Source organism: Aspergillus melleus (genome assembly GCF_016097325.1).
Source record: "Aspergillus melleus strain CBS 546.65 chromosome Unknown contig1, whole genome shotgun sequence".
NCBI classification, from domain to species: domain Eukaryota; kingdom Fungi; phylum Ascomycota; class Eurotiomycetes; order Eurotiales; family Aspergillaceae; genus Aspergillus; species Aspergillus melleus.
Genome location: NW_025763370.1, coordinates 1,682,318 through 1,697,605, shown reverse-complemented (window position 1 = coordinate 1,697,605; position 15,288 = coordinate 1,682,318). Strand labels below are relative to the sequence as shown.

At 52.7% G+C, this 15,288-nt stretch overlaps 8 protein-coding genes across 8 annotated transcripts; 5 read left to right on the top strand and 3 right to left on the bottom strand.

Annotated features, from left to right (window-relative positions):
* Positions 1-64: 64 nt before the first annotated feature.
* On the top strand, positions 65-1,443 carry LDX57_000658 (14-3-3 adaptor artA-like protein; the record flags this gene model as incomplete). Its single annotated transcript, XM_046082303.1, has 8 exons — positions 65-76; positions 214-221; positions 285-331; positions 406-425; positions 492-503; positions 592-866; positions 936-1,023; positions 1,090-1,443. The coding sequence occupies 8 exons, from the start codon at positions 65-67 to the stop codon at positions 1,441-1,443; spliced, it is 816 nt and encodes a 271-aa protein (XP_045938260.1).
* A 759-nt stretch (positions 1,444-2,202) lies between these two features.
* Positions 2,203-3,244, bottom strand: HCR1 (eukaryotic translation initiation factor 3 subunit J; the record flags this gene model as incomplete). The annotated part of the gene is made up of 3 exons (XM_046082302.1): positions 2,203-2,901; positions 3,060-3,139; positions 3,226-3,244. The coding sequence occupies 3 exons, from the start codon at positions 3,242-3,244 to the stop codon at positions 2,203-2,205; spliced, it is 798 nt and encodes a 265-aa protein (XP_045938259.1).
* Positions 3,245-3,492: 248 nt separating this feature from the next.
* Positions 3,493-5,936, bottom strand: aspf22 (enolase acuN). Its single transcript, XM_046082301.1, has 5 exons — positions 5,300-5,936; positions 5,172-5,228; positions 4,755-5,094; positions 4,245-4,685; positions 3,493-4,186 (listed from the first exon to the last, which is right to left on the bottom strand). Exons 1-5 carry the CDS (start codon positions 5,421-5,423, stop codon positions 3,832-3,834), a joined length of 1,317 nt encoding a protein of 438 aa, XP_045938258.1. The 5' UTR covers positions 5,424-5,936; the 3' UTR covers positions 3,493-3,831.
* Positions 5,937-6,600: 664 nt separating this feature from the next.
* Positions 6,601-8,322, top strand: rpt4 (proteasome regulatory particle base subunit RPT4). The gene is made up of 4 exons (XM_046082300.1): positions 6,601-6,971; positions 7,117-7,503; positions 7,563-8,019; positions 8,115-8,322. The coding sequence occupies exons 1-4, from the start codon at positions 6,755-6,757 to the stop codon at positions 8,233-8,235; spliced, it is 1,182 nt and encodes a 393-aa protein (XP_045938257.1). The 5' UTR covers positions 6,601-6,754; the 3' UTR covers positions 8,236-8,322.
* A 749-nt stretch (positions 8,323-9,071) lies between these two features.
* On the top strand, positions 9,072-11,396 carry MNS1 (glycoside hydrolase family 47 protein; the record flags this gene model as incomplete). Its single annotated transcript, XM_046082299.1, has 3 exons — positions 9,072-9,585; positions 9,679-10,323; positions 10,396-11,396. 3 exons carry the CDS (start codon positions 9,072-9,074, stop codon positions 11,394-11,396), a joined length of 2,160 nt encoding a protein of 719 aa, XP_045938256.1.
* Positions 11,397-12,056: 660 nt separating this feature from the next.
* On the top strand, positions 12,057-12,320 carry LDX57_000653 (uncharacterized protein; the record flags this gene model as incomplete). Its single annotated transcript, XM_046082298.1, has 1 exon — positions 12,057-12,320. One exon carries the CDS (start codon positions 12,057-12,059, stop codon positions 12,318-12,320), a length of 264 nt encoding a protein of 87 aa, XP_045938255.1.
* Positions 12,321-12,386: 66 nt separating this feature from the next.
* LDX57_000652 (uncharacterized protein) lies at positions 12,387-12,680 on the top strand (the record flags this gene model as incomplete). Its single annotated transcript, XM_046082297.1, has 1 exon — positions 12,387-12,680. One exon carries the CDS (start codon positions 12,387-12,389, stop codon positions 12,678-12,680), a length of 294 nt encoding a protein of 97 aa, XP_045938254.1.
* A 1,359-nt stretch (positions 12,681-14,039) lies between these two features.
* On the bottom strand, positions 14,040-14,559 carry LDX57_000651 (fungal specific transcription factor domain-containing protein; the record flags this gene model as incomplete). The annotated part of the gene is made up of 2 exons (XM_046082296.1): positions 14,040-14,184; positions 14,270-14,559. The coding sequence occupies 2 exons, from the start codon at positions 14,557-14,559 to the stop codon at positions 14,040-14,042; spliced, it is 435 nt and encodes a 144-aa protein (XP_045938253.1).
* Between the last annotated feature and the right edge of the window lie 729 nt (positions 14,560-15,288).

The window sequence follows — 15,288 nt, the reverse complement described above, 5'->3', positions numbered from 1 at the left end:
TTCCAACTCCAAAACTACCTAACCCCTTCTTGGAAACCCCGTCACCTGTATCCATTCCTCCACCATGACTTCTGAGGTATGTCGTCCTTGTTTGACTCTCCCGGATTTTGGTTGCGGTAGTTTTGATGCATGCATCAAACCTGCGACAACCCGCTGTCTCGTCTTATCCTGTCCTGATGCGATCCATGTGAACCATACTAACATCTTGGGCAGCGTGAGAGGTAAGGGTCCAGATCGTCCTAGCCGATCGCAGACCACTGACATGTTCTTTTCCCTGCTTTCAGCAAGACTTTCCTCGCTCGGCTCTGTGAGCAGGCCGAGCGCTACGATGGTAAGAGCCTCAGTCAAGTGTCACGCCCGTGACGTGGTTGTCCCTGACGCTGATCCCTTCCCTTCTTTCTACAGAGATGGTCACCTATATGAAGGTAAGGAGCGACCTCTATCCATACTACATTAGTCACTCAGGACGCGATCGCTAACTCTTCTTCCAGGAAGTTGCCAACGTATGCATCATCCCCTTCGCCCAGCCACTTTTTGGCGCTGCTTCCCCGCACTCCTATTCCTCCTTCATGATGACTGACCCCGCATCAGATTGGAGGCGAACTTACCGTCGATGAGCGTAACCTTCTCTCCGTTGCCTACAAGAACGTCGTTGGTACCCGCCGTGCTTCCTGGCGTATCATCTCCTCCATTGAGCAGAAGGAGGAGTCCAAGGGCTCTGAACAGCACGTCACCATCATCCGTGACTACCGCCAGAAGATCGAGAACGAGCTGGAGAGAGTCTGCCAGGATGTCCTCGACGTCCTGGACGAGTCTCTCATCCCCAAGGCCGAGACTGGCGAGTCCAAGGTCTTCTACTACAAGATGTAAGCGCAATTTGGGTCCGGCAAGAAGCGTGTGGGTTGCGCGATGACTGACGAGCATGTGATGAACAGGAAGGGTGATTACCACCGTTACCTGGCCGAGTTTGCCTCTGGTAACAAGCGCAAGGTCGCTGCTACCGCCGCCCACGAGGCCTACAAGGTATGTGCGGTCCAGAACCGCCTCTGTCGAAGTCCCCAGTCAACCCCTACTGACCACCGGGATTAGAACGCCACCGATGTCGCCCAGACTGACCTTACCCCCACCCACCCCATCCGCTTGGGTCTCGCCCTGAACTTCTCCGTTTTCTACTACGAGATTCTGAACTCCCCTGATCGTGCCTGCCACCTTGCGAAGCAGGCCTTCGATGACGCTATTGCGGAGCTTGACTCGCTCTCGGAGGAAAGCTACCGTGACAGCACCTTGATCATGCAGTTGCTGCGTGACAACCTGACCCTGTGGACCTCTTCCGATGGAAACGAGGCCGAGGGTGCTTCCAAGGAGGACAAGCCCGAGGAGGAGGCGCCGGCCGCTGAGGACAAGGGTGAGGAGTCCAAGCCTGCCCCCGCCGCCGAGTCTTAGAGCACTGGGACGGTACTGTTTTCTTTGTTGTATTAAAATATGCGTTGTGCGCTCGGCGTGCCTCTTTGGACGTTCGAATTCTCCCCCCTGGAAGAGTTTTATGAAGGCCTGATTTAGCTGCGTGACTGGATTGGACTGGCACCTTTTAACTTCCACTTGTTCGCAATCGTGTGGGTCGGGTCGGCCGGCGGAGTTTGATATTTGGAGGGTGGAAAGGGGGCTGAGTGGAATTTATCTCTCTTTTAGTGTCTTATTCCCACCCCAGAGTCAGATACAATGTGTTATTCCACTTTTTTTTTTTTCTTTCTGTTTCACATTCATCCGATTTCTGCGCCTTGTCGGTCTCTCGTACACCCATCCACGACACATACGCGAGTTCCAGTAGTAACGTCCCGAAACACCTTTTAGTATAGCGATTTGCTAGGTCCTCTAGGGAGTACCTTCGAAATCCGAAATGCTCACATGATCTAGGCCCGAGCATACTCATCCACGTACATCTTTGAAGGATTAAGACAGTGGTTAAAAACTCAAAGCGATGACGCCAATTCTATTGTATTATGACAACCTAGCAGTAGGGGGCAAATGGGGAGCTCGCGTGCCTTAACGAAGCAAATACAACGCAAGGCATCAGCGAAGTTGGCAGGAAGGGACAAATTGACGATGTGACTGGCAACTAGGGATGAAATGAGAAGGGGAGAAATAGAGCAAAATAAGACAGAAAAAAAAAATAACAGTAGAATCCGATATATTTCAAGTCATTCACATGAAGTCGTCGTCGCCCAATCCATCATCATCGTAGGACTCATCGATTTTGTTATCTCTCGAGGCCACCAGCGAGACCTTAGTCTTGGCCGCCTTAGTCTTCTTGTTGCCCTTATCAGCGGCGCGCTCCTCCTTCATCTTCTCGTTGCTCAGGGTGGTCAGCGAACTGGCGATCTTCTTGATGTCGCCACTGGACAGATCCTTGACCAGCTGCTTGGTGAAATCCTGAGCCCACAGCGCGTACTGGGGCTTCTTCGACTGCGGCGTCAGCAGCGGGACCAGGGTGGCCGTCAACCGAGTGAACTGGTCCTTGGTGACGGGCTTGAAGAGCGGCATGGCCGACAGGTCGATGGCCTGCGTGGGGTCGGCGGAGTCGCTGATCACCACGGCCTTGGGGGCGCCACGCTTGCGGTTCAGGTCGATGTCGCCGAAGAGGTCCTCGGCGTGCTTGAGGTCGGCATCCTTCTCGGTGCGGCGCAGACGAGCGCGCTTTTCGGCCTCGTCCTCGTCACTCTCAGAGTCCTCGGCCTCGTCCTGCGCCTGTCGCCGGGTTTCCTTGTGCTCCTGTATCCGCTGCGCCTTGCTCTTCTTCTTTGCGGCCGCTTCGGCCTCGGCCTTGGCCTTGGCCTCCTTCGCCTTGGCCTCCTTCTCCCTCTCTACTTCGGAATCTTCGGCGGCGTCCCAGGAGTCGAGAACCTAATTCAAATGGCAGAATTGATCAGCAATGATTCGTGCGTGGCAACATGGCGGATGGTTTTGCAGGAGCTAGACAAGTCTAGGCCTGCAAGTAATAAACATATGAATTGAAACAGAAGAAGAAGAAAATGGAGGGGCGGAGGGGCTTGAATACGCACTTCATCCTCTTCCTCATCATCGAACTTGCGGCGGGCAGCCACAGGAGGGGGAGGGGGGGAAGAGCTCTCCTCCTCATCATCTATAAGGTAATAATCATGTTAGCAGACTAATCTCTCTTCATATGCACAATAGAACAAGACCGTATCCAACCACCCAAAAACTTACCCCACTTCGAAGGTGCCATGGTGGGTAGAAATATCAAAAATTGACGAAAACGAAAGGTAGTTCCACACGGGTCTTGAGATTGCGAGCGGAAAGGACAGAGGTACGAACCGTGTGTCCCCAGAAAACGGTCGTGGACGAAAGCGCAGGCGCAAGGAAATTTCGATCGGAGGGAGAAAGGAACGATTCTATCGCGAACGAAAGGCCCAAGTTGACCTCGACCCGATCGGGTAGTGGGGCAAGTCACGTGCCAATCGGCAGATGTTGATGCCCGATATTTCAGTCCCGCCCTCAACACTGTCATCCTGCGCAAGTCCGTACTGTGTTATGTAAATCTAAATCTACAACAATCTACACTCCTACACACAATTCCGCCAGAGTTTTAACTGCAATTTCTTTTCTTCATTATATAGCCTGTAGAGTTGGCTTATCAATTCGTCATCATAAATCTTGATCAAATAGTCATCTGCGATGGTACTTTTGCAGTTTGTTCCAACCCAACAAAGCTGCCTAGCAGTCAAAATTGTGAAGTATGAAACAGCCCGGGGGGAATACACTCGGTTGGTCCCGGGAAGGAAAGGGTGTGGTCCGCAAGATCCCTGGCTACATTTACAGGTTGACAGAGTTACGGAACTTCTGGCCGGCGTAGATGGCGTTCTCACCCAGCTCCTCCTCGATACGGAGGATCTGGTTGAGCTTAGCCAGACGCTCGGAACGGGCAGGAGCACCGGTCTTGATTTGGCCGGAGCGCAGACCGACGGCAATGTCGGCAATGGTAACGTCCTCGGTCTCACCGGAACGGTGGGACACCATGACGCCCCAGTTGTCGGCGTAGGAGTCCTTGGCGGCCTGGATGGACTCGGTGAGAGTACCGATCTGGTTGACCTTGAGGAGGAGGGCGTTGCAAGACTTGAGCTCGATGGCCTTCTTGATACGGAGAGGGTTGGTGACAGTCAGGTCATCACTGTGAAGTCCGGTTAGCGTCGGCGTTACTCGACGGAAAAGAAATCTGATTAACGTACCCAACAATCTGGAAGTCAGAGGTCTTGTAGAAGTAGCTCCAGGCCTCCCAGTCATCCTCAGCGAAGGGGTCCTCAATGCTGACGATGGGGTACTTGCTAGCCAGCGACTTGTACAGGTCGGCCAGCTGCTCGTAGGTGAGCCACTTGGTGGGGTCGCTGTCGGGGTTCTTGAAGTCGAGGTCGTACTTCTTGGCGTCGGTCTTGTAGAACTCGCTCGAGGCAACATCCATGGCGATGTTGATCTTGCCGGTGTAGCCGGCCTGCTCAATGGCCTCGGTGATCAGGTCGAGAGCCTCCTCGGCGGTCTGGATATCGGGGGCAACACCACCCTCGTCACCGACGTTACCGGCAGACTGGCCGTACTTCTTCTTGGCCAGAGCCTTGAGCTTCTGGTAGACCTCGGCACCCTGGCGGAGACCCTCGGAGAAAGAGGGAGCGTTGCTGATAACGGGGTCAGTATGATGATTGACCAACGATCAATCGACAGACGGGGCCGGGCAAGGCACTTACTCGGGGACGATCATGAACTCCTGGAAGGCCAGACGGCCACCGGCGTGGGATCCACCGTTCAGGACGTTCTGGAAGGGGACGGGAAGGACGTAAGGCTTCTTGGTACCGGCCAGGTCGGAGATGTGAGCATAGAGGGGAACGCCCTTCTCGGCAGCACCGGCCTTAGCGATGGCCAAGCTGACACCGAGGATGGCGTTGGCACCGAGGTTGGCCTTGTTGGCGGTGCCGTCAAGCTTGTTGAGGAACTCATCGACCTTGGACTGGTCCTTCACGTCGAGGTTCTCCTTGATGAGAGCGGGGCCGATGGTCTCGTTGACGTTCTTGACGGCCTTGAGCACACCTATTCATCCGCCGATCATGTTAGATTCTAATCGCAATCGCACGTATCGTTGTTTAGGAGATGTATTGCAAACATACCCTTTCCACCCCACTTGGTCTTGTCACCGTCACGGAGCTCGTGAGCCTCGTGCTGGCCTGTAGTTGGGTTCTGTCAGTATACAAAGATAACACACTTCGGCCTAAGAGAACCTGAGGGAGGTACCGACCAGTGGAAGCTCCGGAGGGAACGATAGCACGGTGCAAGCCAGTCTCGGTGACAACGTCAACCTCGACGGTGGGGTTGCCACGAGAGTCGTAGACGGAGCGGGCGTGGATCTTGGAGATGGGCATTTTGACGGTCTGGATTGATCAGTCAACTGAACTAGGGAGACCAGAAAAGTTTTGGAGAAGAGATGGAAAAAAGGCGGGAGGGATAGTCAATAAATAGAAAGGGGGGAAAGGACCAGGGGGGGCAAAAAAAATAAAACAACTGCGCTCTGGATGGCTGTTGGGACGAGACTAGCAGCGGGGTGGGATGGTGTTCACCGACGACCCGAAAAGAGAGAGCCGGATGATTCGATGACGAGGAGATCACCGCCGATGGTGGTGGAGGAGAGCTCCGATCAGTCAATTGACCGAGCTTGAGGGGGAGAAATACGGGGCGGTGACCAGTGGGGATGCATGCACTGAATGGCAGATATCTCGAGCATAGTACGATGTGCAGGAAGCATCAAACTTCCGTGCACTTTATGCTCAAGAGGGAGGGGTCAAGTGTAAACAGAGTGGGATGGTGGGGTAGTTTGACATGATAGCCAGGCAGGAGCAGGATAGGCAGGAAGGTAGGGAAGAGGGATGCACAACTCACCAGCAGGACAGGGAAAGATGAATAACGAAAGAATCAAGAAGAGAAGGAAAGGAGAGCAACGGGCGGTTCTTGTATGAGGCTGGATCCCAGCGAGATGGTGGGGCTGCCCCTCGCTCTTTCCTCCTGAAGGTCTCGCCGGACGCGAGATCTCCCGGATTCCCTCGGGGTAAGGCGGGTTGAAGAGGCTTTCCCCATATGCGCTGCTTTCGCATTACGACATCGGATTCATTATTGGGTTCTGATTTCTGCTCTGCAGGAAGGCACACCTGAGGTACAAGGAGCTGTCTGGCACAAGATGCTGGACACCTTGCTAGGCACTCTCGACATACTTCGTTAGCCCTACATACTCTAGCAGTATTAGTATGTAATTGCTGCACAAAACAATCTTACTCTACTCATTGAGCATTCTGGTCACCAATTGCGACTCATCTCGTCGTGATATCCCCGTCGTCAACGCTGCCAGAAACTTCCATCTGCTCATTGCGTAATGACGAAAACACATGTAGACACCTTGATGCCTGATCGGGTGCCGGATAAAAGATACTGCTGCCTAAGAACTCGGGCCGCCAGATATTTTCACGTGAGACTTGAGTCGGCAGGTCACGTGGTTTGTCGCGCTTGGTTGCTCCCGTAAGCTCGACAGCTCGCCGAGCTGGCTGGCAGTGACGGAGTTCAGACATCCTCATCCAAGCCATCTTCTCATCCATACTTCTGCCATTTCGAACGGCCGCGTGAACCTCACCATCATCGACGATTTGCCTACACTTGCAATTTCATTTCATTTCTCTCTAAACTGCCCCACGAGCCCTTTGTCGTTATGAACGGCGCCGGCGACCCCGAGAGGGACCAGGCCCTCGAAGATTACAAAAAGAGCCTCTTGGAGCTTCGAGAATGGGAGGCGAAGCTCAAGTCGCTTCGCATGGGGATCAAGGATCTGCAGAGGGAGTTTGATATCTCCGAAGAGAACATCAAGGCCCTGCAAAGTGTAGGCCAGATCATCGGTGAAGTGCTGAAGCAGCTGGACGAAGAGAGATGTAAGTAGATCGCCGCCTACTCCGATTCCTTGCACCCGGCTTCCGTTTCTTCCATCTATCGTTGGTCGGGCTTTGCCTAGATGGTTTTTCTCTCCCTGTGAAGGGACGAACCGATTTACGTCATTTGAGCGCTGACCCCAAGTAGTCATTGTCAAGGCATCGTCCGGTCCTCGATATGTTGTCGGCTGTCGCTCCAAGGTCGACAGGTCGAAGTTGAAACAAGGCACCCGTGTCGCCCTGGATATGACCACCCTGACTATTATGCGAATGCTCCCCCGGGAGGTCGACCCCTTGGTGTACAATATGTCTTTGGAAGACCCCGGCCAAGTCAACTTTGCGGGCATTGGTGGTCTGAATGATCAAATTCGTGAACTAAGGGAGGTGATCGAGTTGCCGCTGAAGAATCCGGAATTGTTCCACCGAGTGGGCATCAAGTCGCCCAAGGGTGTATTACTTTACGGTCCTCCCGGTACAGGAAAGACACTCTTGGCGCGAGCCGTGGCCAGTTCGATCGAAACCAACTTCTTGAAAGGTAGTCCAACCTATAACCCTGACGTGACGGGGAACGGGGAAATGCTGACACGTCTCTAGTTGTTTCCTCTGCTATTGTTGACAAGTACATTGGTGAATCGGCACGGTTAATTCGAGAGATGTTCGGCTACGCCAAGGAACATGAGCCTTGCATCATCTTCATGGACGAAATCGACGCTATCGGTGGTCGACGATTCTCCGAGGGTACCTCCGCCGATCGAGAAATTCAACGGACGTTGATGGAGCTTCTCAACCAGCTTGACGGATTTGACTACCTCGGAAAGACCAAGATCATCATGGCCACGAACCGACCCGATACCCTCGACCCCGCCCTGCTACGAGCCGGTCGATTGGACCGAAAGATTGAGATTCCTCTGCCCAACGAGGTTGGCCGCCTGGAAATCCTCAAGATCCACACGAGTACTGTGCAACTGGATGGTGACATTGATTTCGAGAGCGTGGTCAAGATGAGCGATGGTCTTAACGGAGCGGATCTCCGTAACGTTGTCACGGAAGCGTACGTTTTCTGCCCCTCTTATATGATGTTCTTATTATCCCTTTCGTCTTCGCCAGGATTGGAAGTTCAGATCTAGGCTAACACTTCTAATGCAGGGGTCTATTTACCATCAAGGACTACCGGGATGCAATCAACCAGGACGACTTCAACCGGGCGGTTCGTAAGGTGGCGGAGTCGAAGAAGCTGGAAGGCAAGCTGGAGTACCAGAAACTGTAATTGATGGGGTCATTCTTTCTTGTATGAATGATCAGCATTTTTCAAATATTAGCCACGTGTCTAGAGAAATCGCCCTTTTAATGAGCCCTTTAATGTTTTCCGGATCCTGTAGAATGGTCGCGTGAAGCTATTCTTTGCTACGCGCCAAGGGGAAGGGAGTCTCTGAACCCCCAGTAACGCCACGCTTGTCACAATCCCGGCAAGCTTATTATAATTTCCGAAATCCTAGAAAGTCTTGGAGCAGAGATTAAGTCTTCATCTTCGACGTATTCAACGTCGTCAAGAACAGCTCGCTCGTGAAGGCCCTCGCCAAGGCCTTCCCCGACAATCTCCACCAATGGGTCGGGGCGCCAAACCGCAACAGGTGGCCTTGTCGGTATTTCTTACTCGCCATTGTCTCGTGCTTTGTCGCATCGCTGGACGAGCTTGCGTATGTCTTCATGAGATCAGCCCTCTGAATGCTGCTTGCACGAAGGCGAAGCTGAGATCTTCGCCAACCATCATTGAATGCTTGGGTCAGTTGTTTACGCTACTGTGCCGTGGTCGTCCTCCGATCTACAGGCGCTATTTCGGCTTATTCCTTCAAGGGCTATCTTACTAACTCGACATTTGTCTTCTTTTTCAGCTTCTTTCCTCGTACTCTAATCCTCCGCGCGGTAATCGAGTTGTTCGTGGTCAACCAAACGGTCCGTTGGTGATAATTCGTGGTAAACAATCGACAAGGTGACCGTGTCTGATGCCGATAATTGTACAACGCCTCTCGTTCGAGCAAATCTTTCTCTCCGGCCTGTCCTCCGCGTTCGACGAGGGAGTATTGTAGACGCAGCCCGGTGGTCATGTCTTTTCAGTATCCACCAAACAATCCGTCGCTTTCTCCCTCCCCTCAGCGACCGTTCGAGAGCCACAATTGGCGAGCTGCGAGTCGGAGCCCCGGTACCGGTGGGCTACCAGGTTATGGTATTTCGCAGTCCGCGGGGGTAGCCAACAACCTGAACAACATCTTCGGTGGAGATCGCACCCTCCCTATGTACAAAGACAAGCCGTATTTCGCGCCGCGGCGCACGGGGCCACGACACAGGCGGGGAAAGATTATAAAAGGCGGGATCTTGCTGGTGTTTCTGGGGCTCGTCTGGTACTACGTGGCTAGACCGAGTGACTGGAGCCAACCTGCTTTGAGCACGCCGGACTCGGCCAAAGGAGAGGAACTCTGGGCCTGGGTGCAGAGCTTAGATGACACGGACCCGGTCTACAACGGCGGCGAACCGAAACCCGTTGATTGGACCGCACGCCGGGAGAAGGTCAGAGATACGTTCGTTGTCAGCTGGGATGGCTACGAGAAGTATGCATGGGGTATGTTCCGGAGGACTCTCTCACTTCCGTCGATCGATTCGCCGAGCAAGTTTGCAGGTCAGCATTGCTAATGCAGTCTCTTATCCTGGGTAGGACTGGATGTATTCCGCCCTATTTCCAAGGATGGCAGAACCATGGTGGACGGTGGCATGGGGTGGATGATCGTCGATGCGCTGGACACAATGATGATCATGAATCTCACCTCGCGGGTGCAGCATGCCCGTAGTTGGATTCACTACTCCCTGCGGTACGACCAGAACCACGACGTGAGCACCTTTGAGACAACCATTCGTATGCTGGGAGGCCTTCTCTCTGCGCACTACCTCTCTACGACCTATCCCCAACTCGCCCCGGTCGCCGACGACGACGTGGGCTCCCCGGGAGAAGATCTGTACATCGAGAAGGCAACCGATTTGGCGGATCGACTGGCGGGCGCCTTCGAGTCCTCGTCAGGGATACCCTACGCCAGTGTGAACCTCAACACGTCCAAGGGCATCCCATCACACTCCGACGGGGGCGCTTCGTCCACTGCTGAAGCCACCTCCGTGCAGCTAGAGTTCAAATATCTGGCGAAGCTGACCGGTGAGGCTGAGTACTGGCGCATTGTCGAGAAGGTAATGGAAATCGTGGACGACCAAAAGATGGAGGATGGCCTCCTTCCGATCTACCTTTATCCAGACTCTGGCAAATTCAGGGGAAATAACATACGTCTCGGCAGTCGAGGTGACTCCTACTATGGTACGTCTCTCATTGTCCTTTTGGTGGCTTCTACATGACCACCACGATCACTAACGCTCAACGCTTTACTAGAGTACCTCATCAAACAGTATCACCAGACCTTCGACCAAGAGCCCGTGTACAAGGAGATGTGGGATGAGGCCCTCATGGGCATGCGCAAGCACTTGATCGCGTACACGAAAAACGCCCAGTTGATGATCTTGGGCGAACGACCTACGGGACTCCGCGAGGCCCTTTCGCCTAAGATGGATCATCTGGTATGTTTCTTGCCGGGCACGATTGCATTGGCTGCGACTGGCGGGTTGCCCCTTTCGCAGGCTAAAAAGCTCCCGACTTGGAGCCAGCGGCATGACGAGGAGATTCTGATTGCCAAAGAGCTGATGAAGACCTGCTGGGCGACGTATCTCGCCACCTCCACCGGTCTTGCCCCTGAAATCACCTACTTCCTCACGGACGACCCTCCCGTGATGTTGAGCGACATGTATCCAGACTCCACCATGGCCACGGGCAACCGCAAGTCGAAGCAAGAAGACCTACCCCTTAAATCGAAACCCCTCTATCCACTGGACGACGAAACCTCCAACTGGCGTGAGGACATCAACATCCATAAACAGGACCGACACAACCTGCAACGGCCCGAGACCGTCGAATCCCTCCTCTACATGTACCGGATCACCGAGGACGAAACCTACCGTCACTGGGGATGGGAGATGTTCAAGTCTTTTGTGCGCCACACGGCCGTCGTTGAGCACGATGCGCCTTCCGCCGACTCTGTGGTCGAGGGCGAAGCTAACGTCAACGCCGACGGTGTCAAGAATGAGGCCCAGGGCAAGTCTCGCATCGTTGGCTTCACCTCTCTATCCAACGCCAACATCCTACCGCCAGGTCGCAGAGACAACACGGAGAGTTTCTGGATGGCCGAAACCCTCAAGTACTTCTATCTCTTGTTCTCCGATCGAGAGTTCCTTCCTCTCGAAGAGAACGTTTTCAACACCGAGGCGCATCCGATGCCCCGGTTCAAACCGAGTGGCGATTTGAAAACGGGGTGGACGCGGAAACCGCGAGATTCGTGAGGACTTTTTGGATCTGACTTGGTTTGATTTGATTGCGTTATGTTATTTACTGCTGGCTGCGATTATTTCCAGGACTATATACATGAAGGGAATAGAACGGTTCCTTTTTTTTTTTTTCTTGGCCCATATTGTCTACGTTCAACGTTAAGTGGCGCGTTTCTTGGGACCAAGGGATTCCTGATGATTATAACAATGACCAACAGTGATCTTGATTGCCTAAATCCCTGATATTTCGGGTTTTTCGGAGATCTTCGGAAGCATTAAGCTCCTGCCGGAGAAAAGGTTTACTACGCGGCCTATCCATGGATTGCTCCTACAATCACTACAGCATCGACATCAACATCAGCATTGAAGATATGGCAATGGATATCCCTGACGCCTTCCGCCCACGACATTGAAGCCAGGGCTTCCGAGCAAAGAGGAGAAAAGATAGCTCCGTCTCCATATCTGGTTTACTTGTACAACGACAATGACCATTAGAACACCAGAACTGGTCTGGCTGGCGCAAAGCTTTCGTCGCTTTCCAAATTTGCATGTGTACCCTAGCAGTTTACATGGGATCAGCCATTGATACCCCGTCCGAGACCGGTGTCAGAGTATTTAGCCGTATCGCAAGAAGTCGCGGCGCTTGGTCTCTCCCTCTACGTTGTAGCTTACGGCATGGGCCCTTTGATCTTCTCGCCCCTGAGCGAAATCCCTGCCATCGGTCGAAACTGGCCATATATCGTGACCATGATAATCTTTGCCATTATTTGTGTGCCCACCGCTCTCGTCGACAACATTGGCGGCCTACTAGTCCTGCGGTTCTTCCAGGGCTTCTTCGCTCTTGCCACGGGCGCCGCCTCGCTGGCCGGCATTCATTGCCATGTACTATGTCTACCTCTACTTCGTCGTGGGCCCAGCCATCAGGTCCTGTGCACCTGATATTCCCGAGTATCGAGACTCATCCCAGCTTTGTTCTCGTCCTTCCTTCTGCCGGCCGGCCTGTTCATGTTCGCTTGGACCGGCAACGGACACACCCATTGGATTGTCGGCGTCATCGGCATCTTCTTGTTGACGGTTGGCATGTTCTTGCTTGTGCAGTCGATCTTTGCCTATCTGCCAGCGGCGTACCCGCAGTTTACTGCCTCGACGTTTGCCGGGAATGATTTCGTGCGCTCCTCGATCGCATTCGCTGCCGTGATGTTTCCTCGTCCGATGTACCGATCGATGGGCATTGGACCCGGCACCAGCCTGCTCGGTGCTCTTACCGCCGCTTGCATTGCCGGATCTGCCAAGAATTGAACATGGACACAAGGACGAGCGGGTGTCTCCAAATCTGTATAAACGGTGATGATCATCTACTGCATGTATCTGGCGGTTGGTTTACTTTTGAGTTCTGGTTGTTGTTTGATCCCCAAGGTTAGGGGTGTTTATATTGTCTAATTACGAGTGTCTTCATTGCTTGAACTTCGTGTTTGTCTAGAAAAATCTCACACAAAGAGTTATGCCATAGCTAAGGGATGCAAAGTAGTATGTTTTCCCTAGAACTGGGCGAAGCGCAACACTTTTAGTACCTTATCAACTTCGGAATTTTCCTGATCATTCCTATTGCATCTTTATCCTATGAACTTGATTAAGATATCTGTAGGCGTTCTAGATGCCTAGAGTGTAACTGCCAAGCTGAAGCGTTTTCTTCGTTGAGCCAATTTAACAACTTGAAAGAAGATATGGGAGATTCATGGGCTTTCAGATTCAAGATCAATTTACGCTGGATAGACATGATTGCTACTATTATTGCATTATTAAGATGATACACGGTATCAAGCTAGGATTTCTGCTGGCTTAGTCGCCCTTCAAAGAACGCACGTACTAGTATTATCTTACTGATGCTAAATAGCACTAGAGGCTTAGTTTGAGAGACCAAGCAACGTTAGAGGAGACTAGGACATTGCCATGTATAGTGAAACTCGGTGAACGCCGGATCCTCATTCATTCAAACCGCCATCACTTGCAGCACGAGGGTGGCACACACATATCCGGGGCACCAGCCGTGTTCAATCTAGAGAAGCATGAGGATTTGACCGGAACGTCTGCCACTGCGAGGACGATCTTCAGCTGGGGTTCGATAAATCTCGCTTCAAGATCTCGTCCCATTCGCGTCAGACACTCATGGTAACCCTGCAGGGCCCAGACGTTGTTGGGGTGGTGATGAGCTCGGTACAGATTCTTGTTTCGCTATTAGATGGAGAACTGTCGCTTTAGTAGAGAAATGCGTGTTTGGCCGAGGCGTAGCACATTCGAAGAAGCGTAAGTGACTTGGACGCCTGCTTCTCTTTTTGCACTTTGGATTCAAAGTAGGCGATGTAATTTTCGACTGTTCGAAACAAGCCATCTGGGTTGCTTTGTCCGTACTGTTCGCTCATTCCGGTATCAGACCCCAGGAACGGAAGAACCACGTTGTTTTTTGACTGTAGTCGAATTTCGAAGCACAAGGTCGCGGCCGCGTGGAAGAGCTCATCACGGAACATACCCCCCCCCCCCCCCCCCTTGAAATGCAGGTGGTAGTACCTTCCCTGGGAGATCTCCAAGAAATAGGCAATTGGGGACAACATTGCCAGGCTTGCTTGAACACAAAATTTTTGAGAGTAACTATATGCCTTGTTACTGGTCTCGGTCAAGCTGAGGAAATAGGGCCGATGAAGAGCAAGAAGGGATCGATAGATAAAAATACAGCAGAAGAGACTTGCGGAGAGCCGAACTGCCGGCGGCGTCTTCATCACCGGCTTTTAGGAGAGCCGGAGGCAGGCTTGAAATTTGATTAGTGAGAATATCACTGAGTCGTAGTACATCTTGATAATTGCCCGCTAGGCGAACACTGTTGACTAAATGACCAATTTGTACCCGACTGATAAAGGTCTCGGCAAAATTGGGCAGGAGCGACGTCCTTGTCAAGACAGTGCGTGGCTGTGGTGTTAGACGCATTGGGCTGGAGATCTTCATCGTCGAATTTGGACGGTGGACGGCAGTCATATTCGCTCTGAGATATTGATACCGGCGTGCCGAGACTTAGAGCCGCTTGAAGGTCTAGCTCGAGAGTTGTCGCCCACAGTCTTCGACGGATCTCCGCCCAATATGGCGACATGCTCTTACAAAGAGAGGGATCTCGATGAAGTCCGATCATGATGGCGTCTCGCACAAGAGAGCCTCCCTCCAGCCAGCTATAATCACCGTCGTGTCCGACGGCCTGCTGAGCAAGGAGCAGCAGACTTTTGATTTGGAGGACGTCCAAACTCAGCCTGGCACGATTTGTGAGAAGTTTGACCCAAGATACCACAGCTTTGAATCCAATCCTTCGCCGTATTGCTCAGTACGTGGATACTTCTCTAGTCGGTGCCACTTTCATTACTTGCAAAGCAACTACCACATGCCATCAGAGCCAACAGCTTTGCCGAGAACGTCTCATGAGCCCAGTCGCTCCAAGTGCCCCTGTCTCCGGGATCCCAGAAGCGATCGTATTCCCCCAGGAACTGAACATGTTGTAGGATGCGGAACGTAAGCTCGAACGATGAAAAATACAAGCCAACAAGGGTGCCCTCTCAAATCAGGGAACTATGCGCAAGTCAGCAAATGTCCATTGTACCCCGTCGCGCAGAGCTCGGCTAGACCATGTCGATCGTCAATGCCCAATGACTTCGCCCGAAATAACGAGTCTTCCCGTCAGAACCCTGGAACGATGACTGTCCGAGTCATTGAACCGCCGATGCTATGCCCACAGAGCTAGCGGAGCCGTCGTGCGAACCATACGACATGTTGTCTGCCCATCATGATCAGATGCACAAGGTGCATCAACCTAGCCATCGATGTCGGATGTAAAGGGGCCTCTTCGACTTGAAATGGTGATTTCTGGTCT

What these genes read in the sequence shown, in the direction of transcription:
- aspf22 (XM_046082301.1), bottom strand. Translation starts at nt 5,423, where the DNA reads ATGCCCATCTCCAAGATCCACGCCCGCTCCGTCTACGACTCTCGTGGC. An exon ending in GAGTTCATGATCGTCCCCGA is followed by an intron (nt 4,686 to 4,754) that starts GTAAGTGCCTTG and finishes CCCCGTTATCAG; the next exon opens with CAACGCTCCCTCTTTCTCCG. An exon ending in TCTGACTTCCAGATTGTTGG is followed by an intron (nt 4,187 to 4,244) that starts GTACGTTAATCA and finishes CGGACTTCACAG; the next exon opens with TGATGACCTGACTGTCACCA.
- rpt4 (XM_046082300.1), top strand. Translation starts at nt 6,755, where the DNA reads ATGAACGGCGCCGGCGACCCCGAGAGGGACCAGGCCCTCGAAGATTAC. An exon ending in CGAAACCAACTTCTTGAAAG is followed by an intron (nt 7,504 to 7,562) that starts GTAGTCCAACCT and finishes ACACGTCTCTAG; the next exon opens with TTGTTTCCTCTGCTATTGTT. An exon ending in CGTAACGTTGTCACGGAAGC is followed by an intron (nt 8,020 to 8,114) that starts GTACGTTTTCTG and finishes CTTCTAATGCAG; the next exon opens with GGGTCTATTTACCATCAAGG.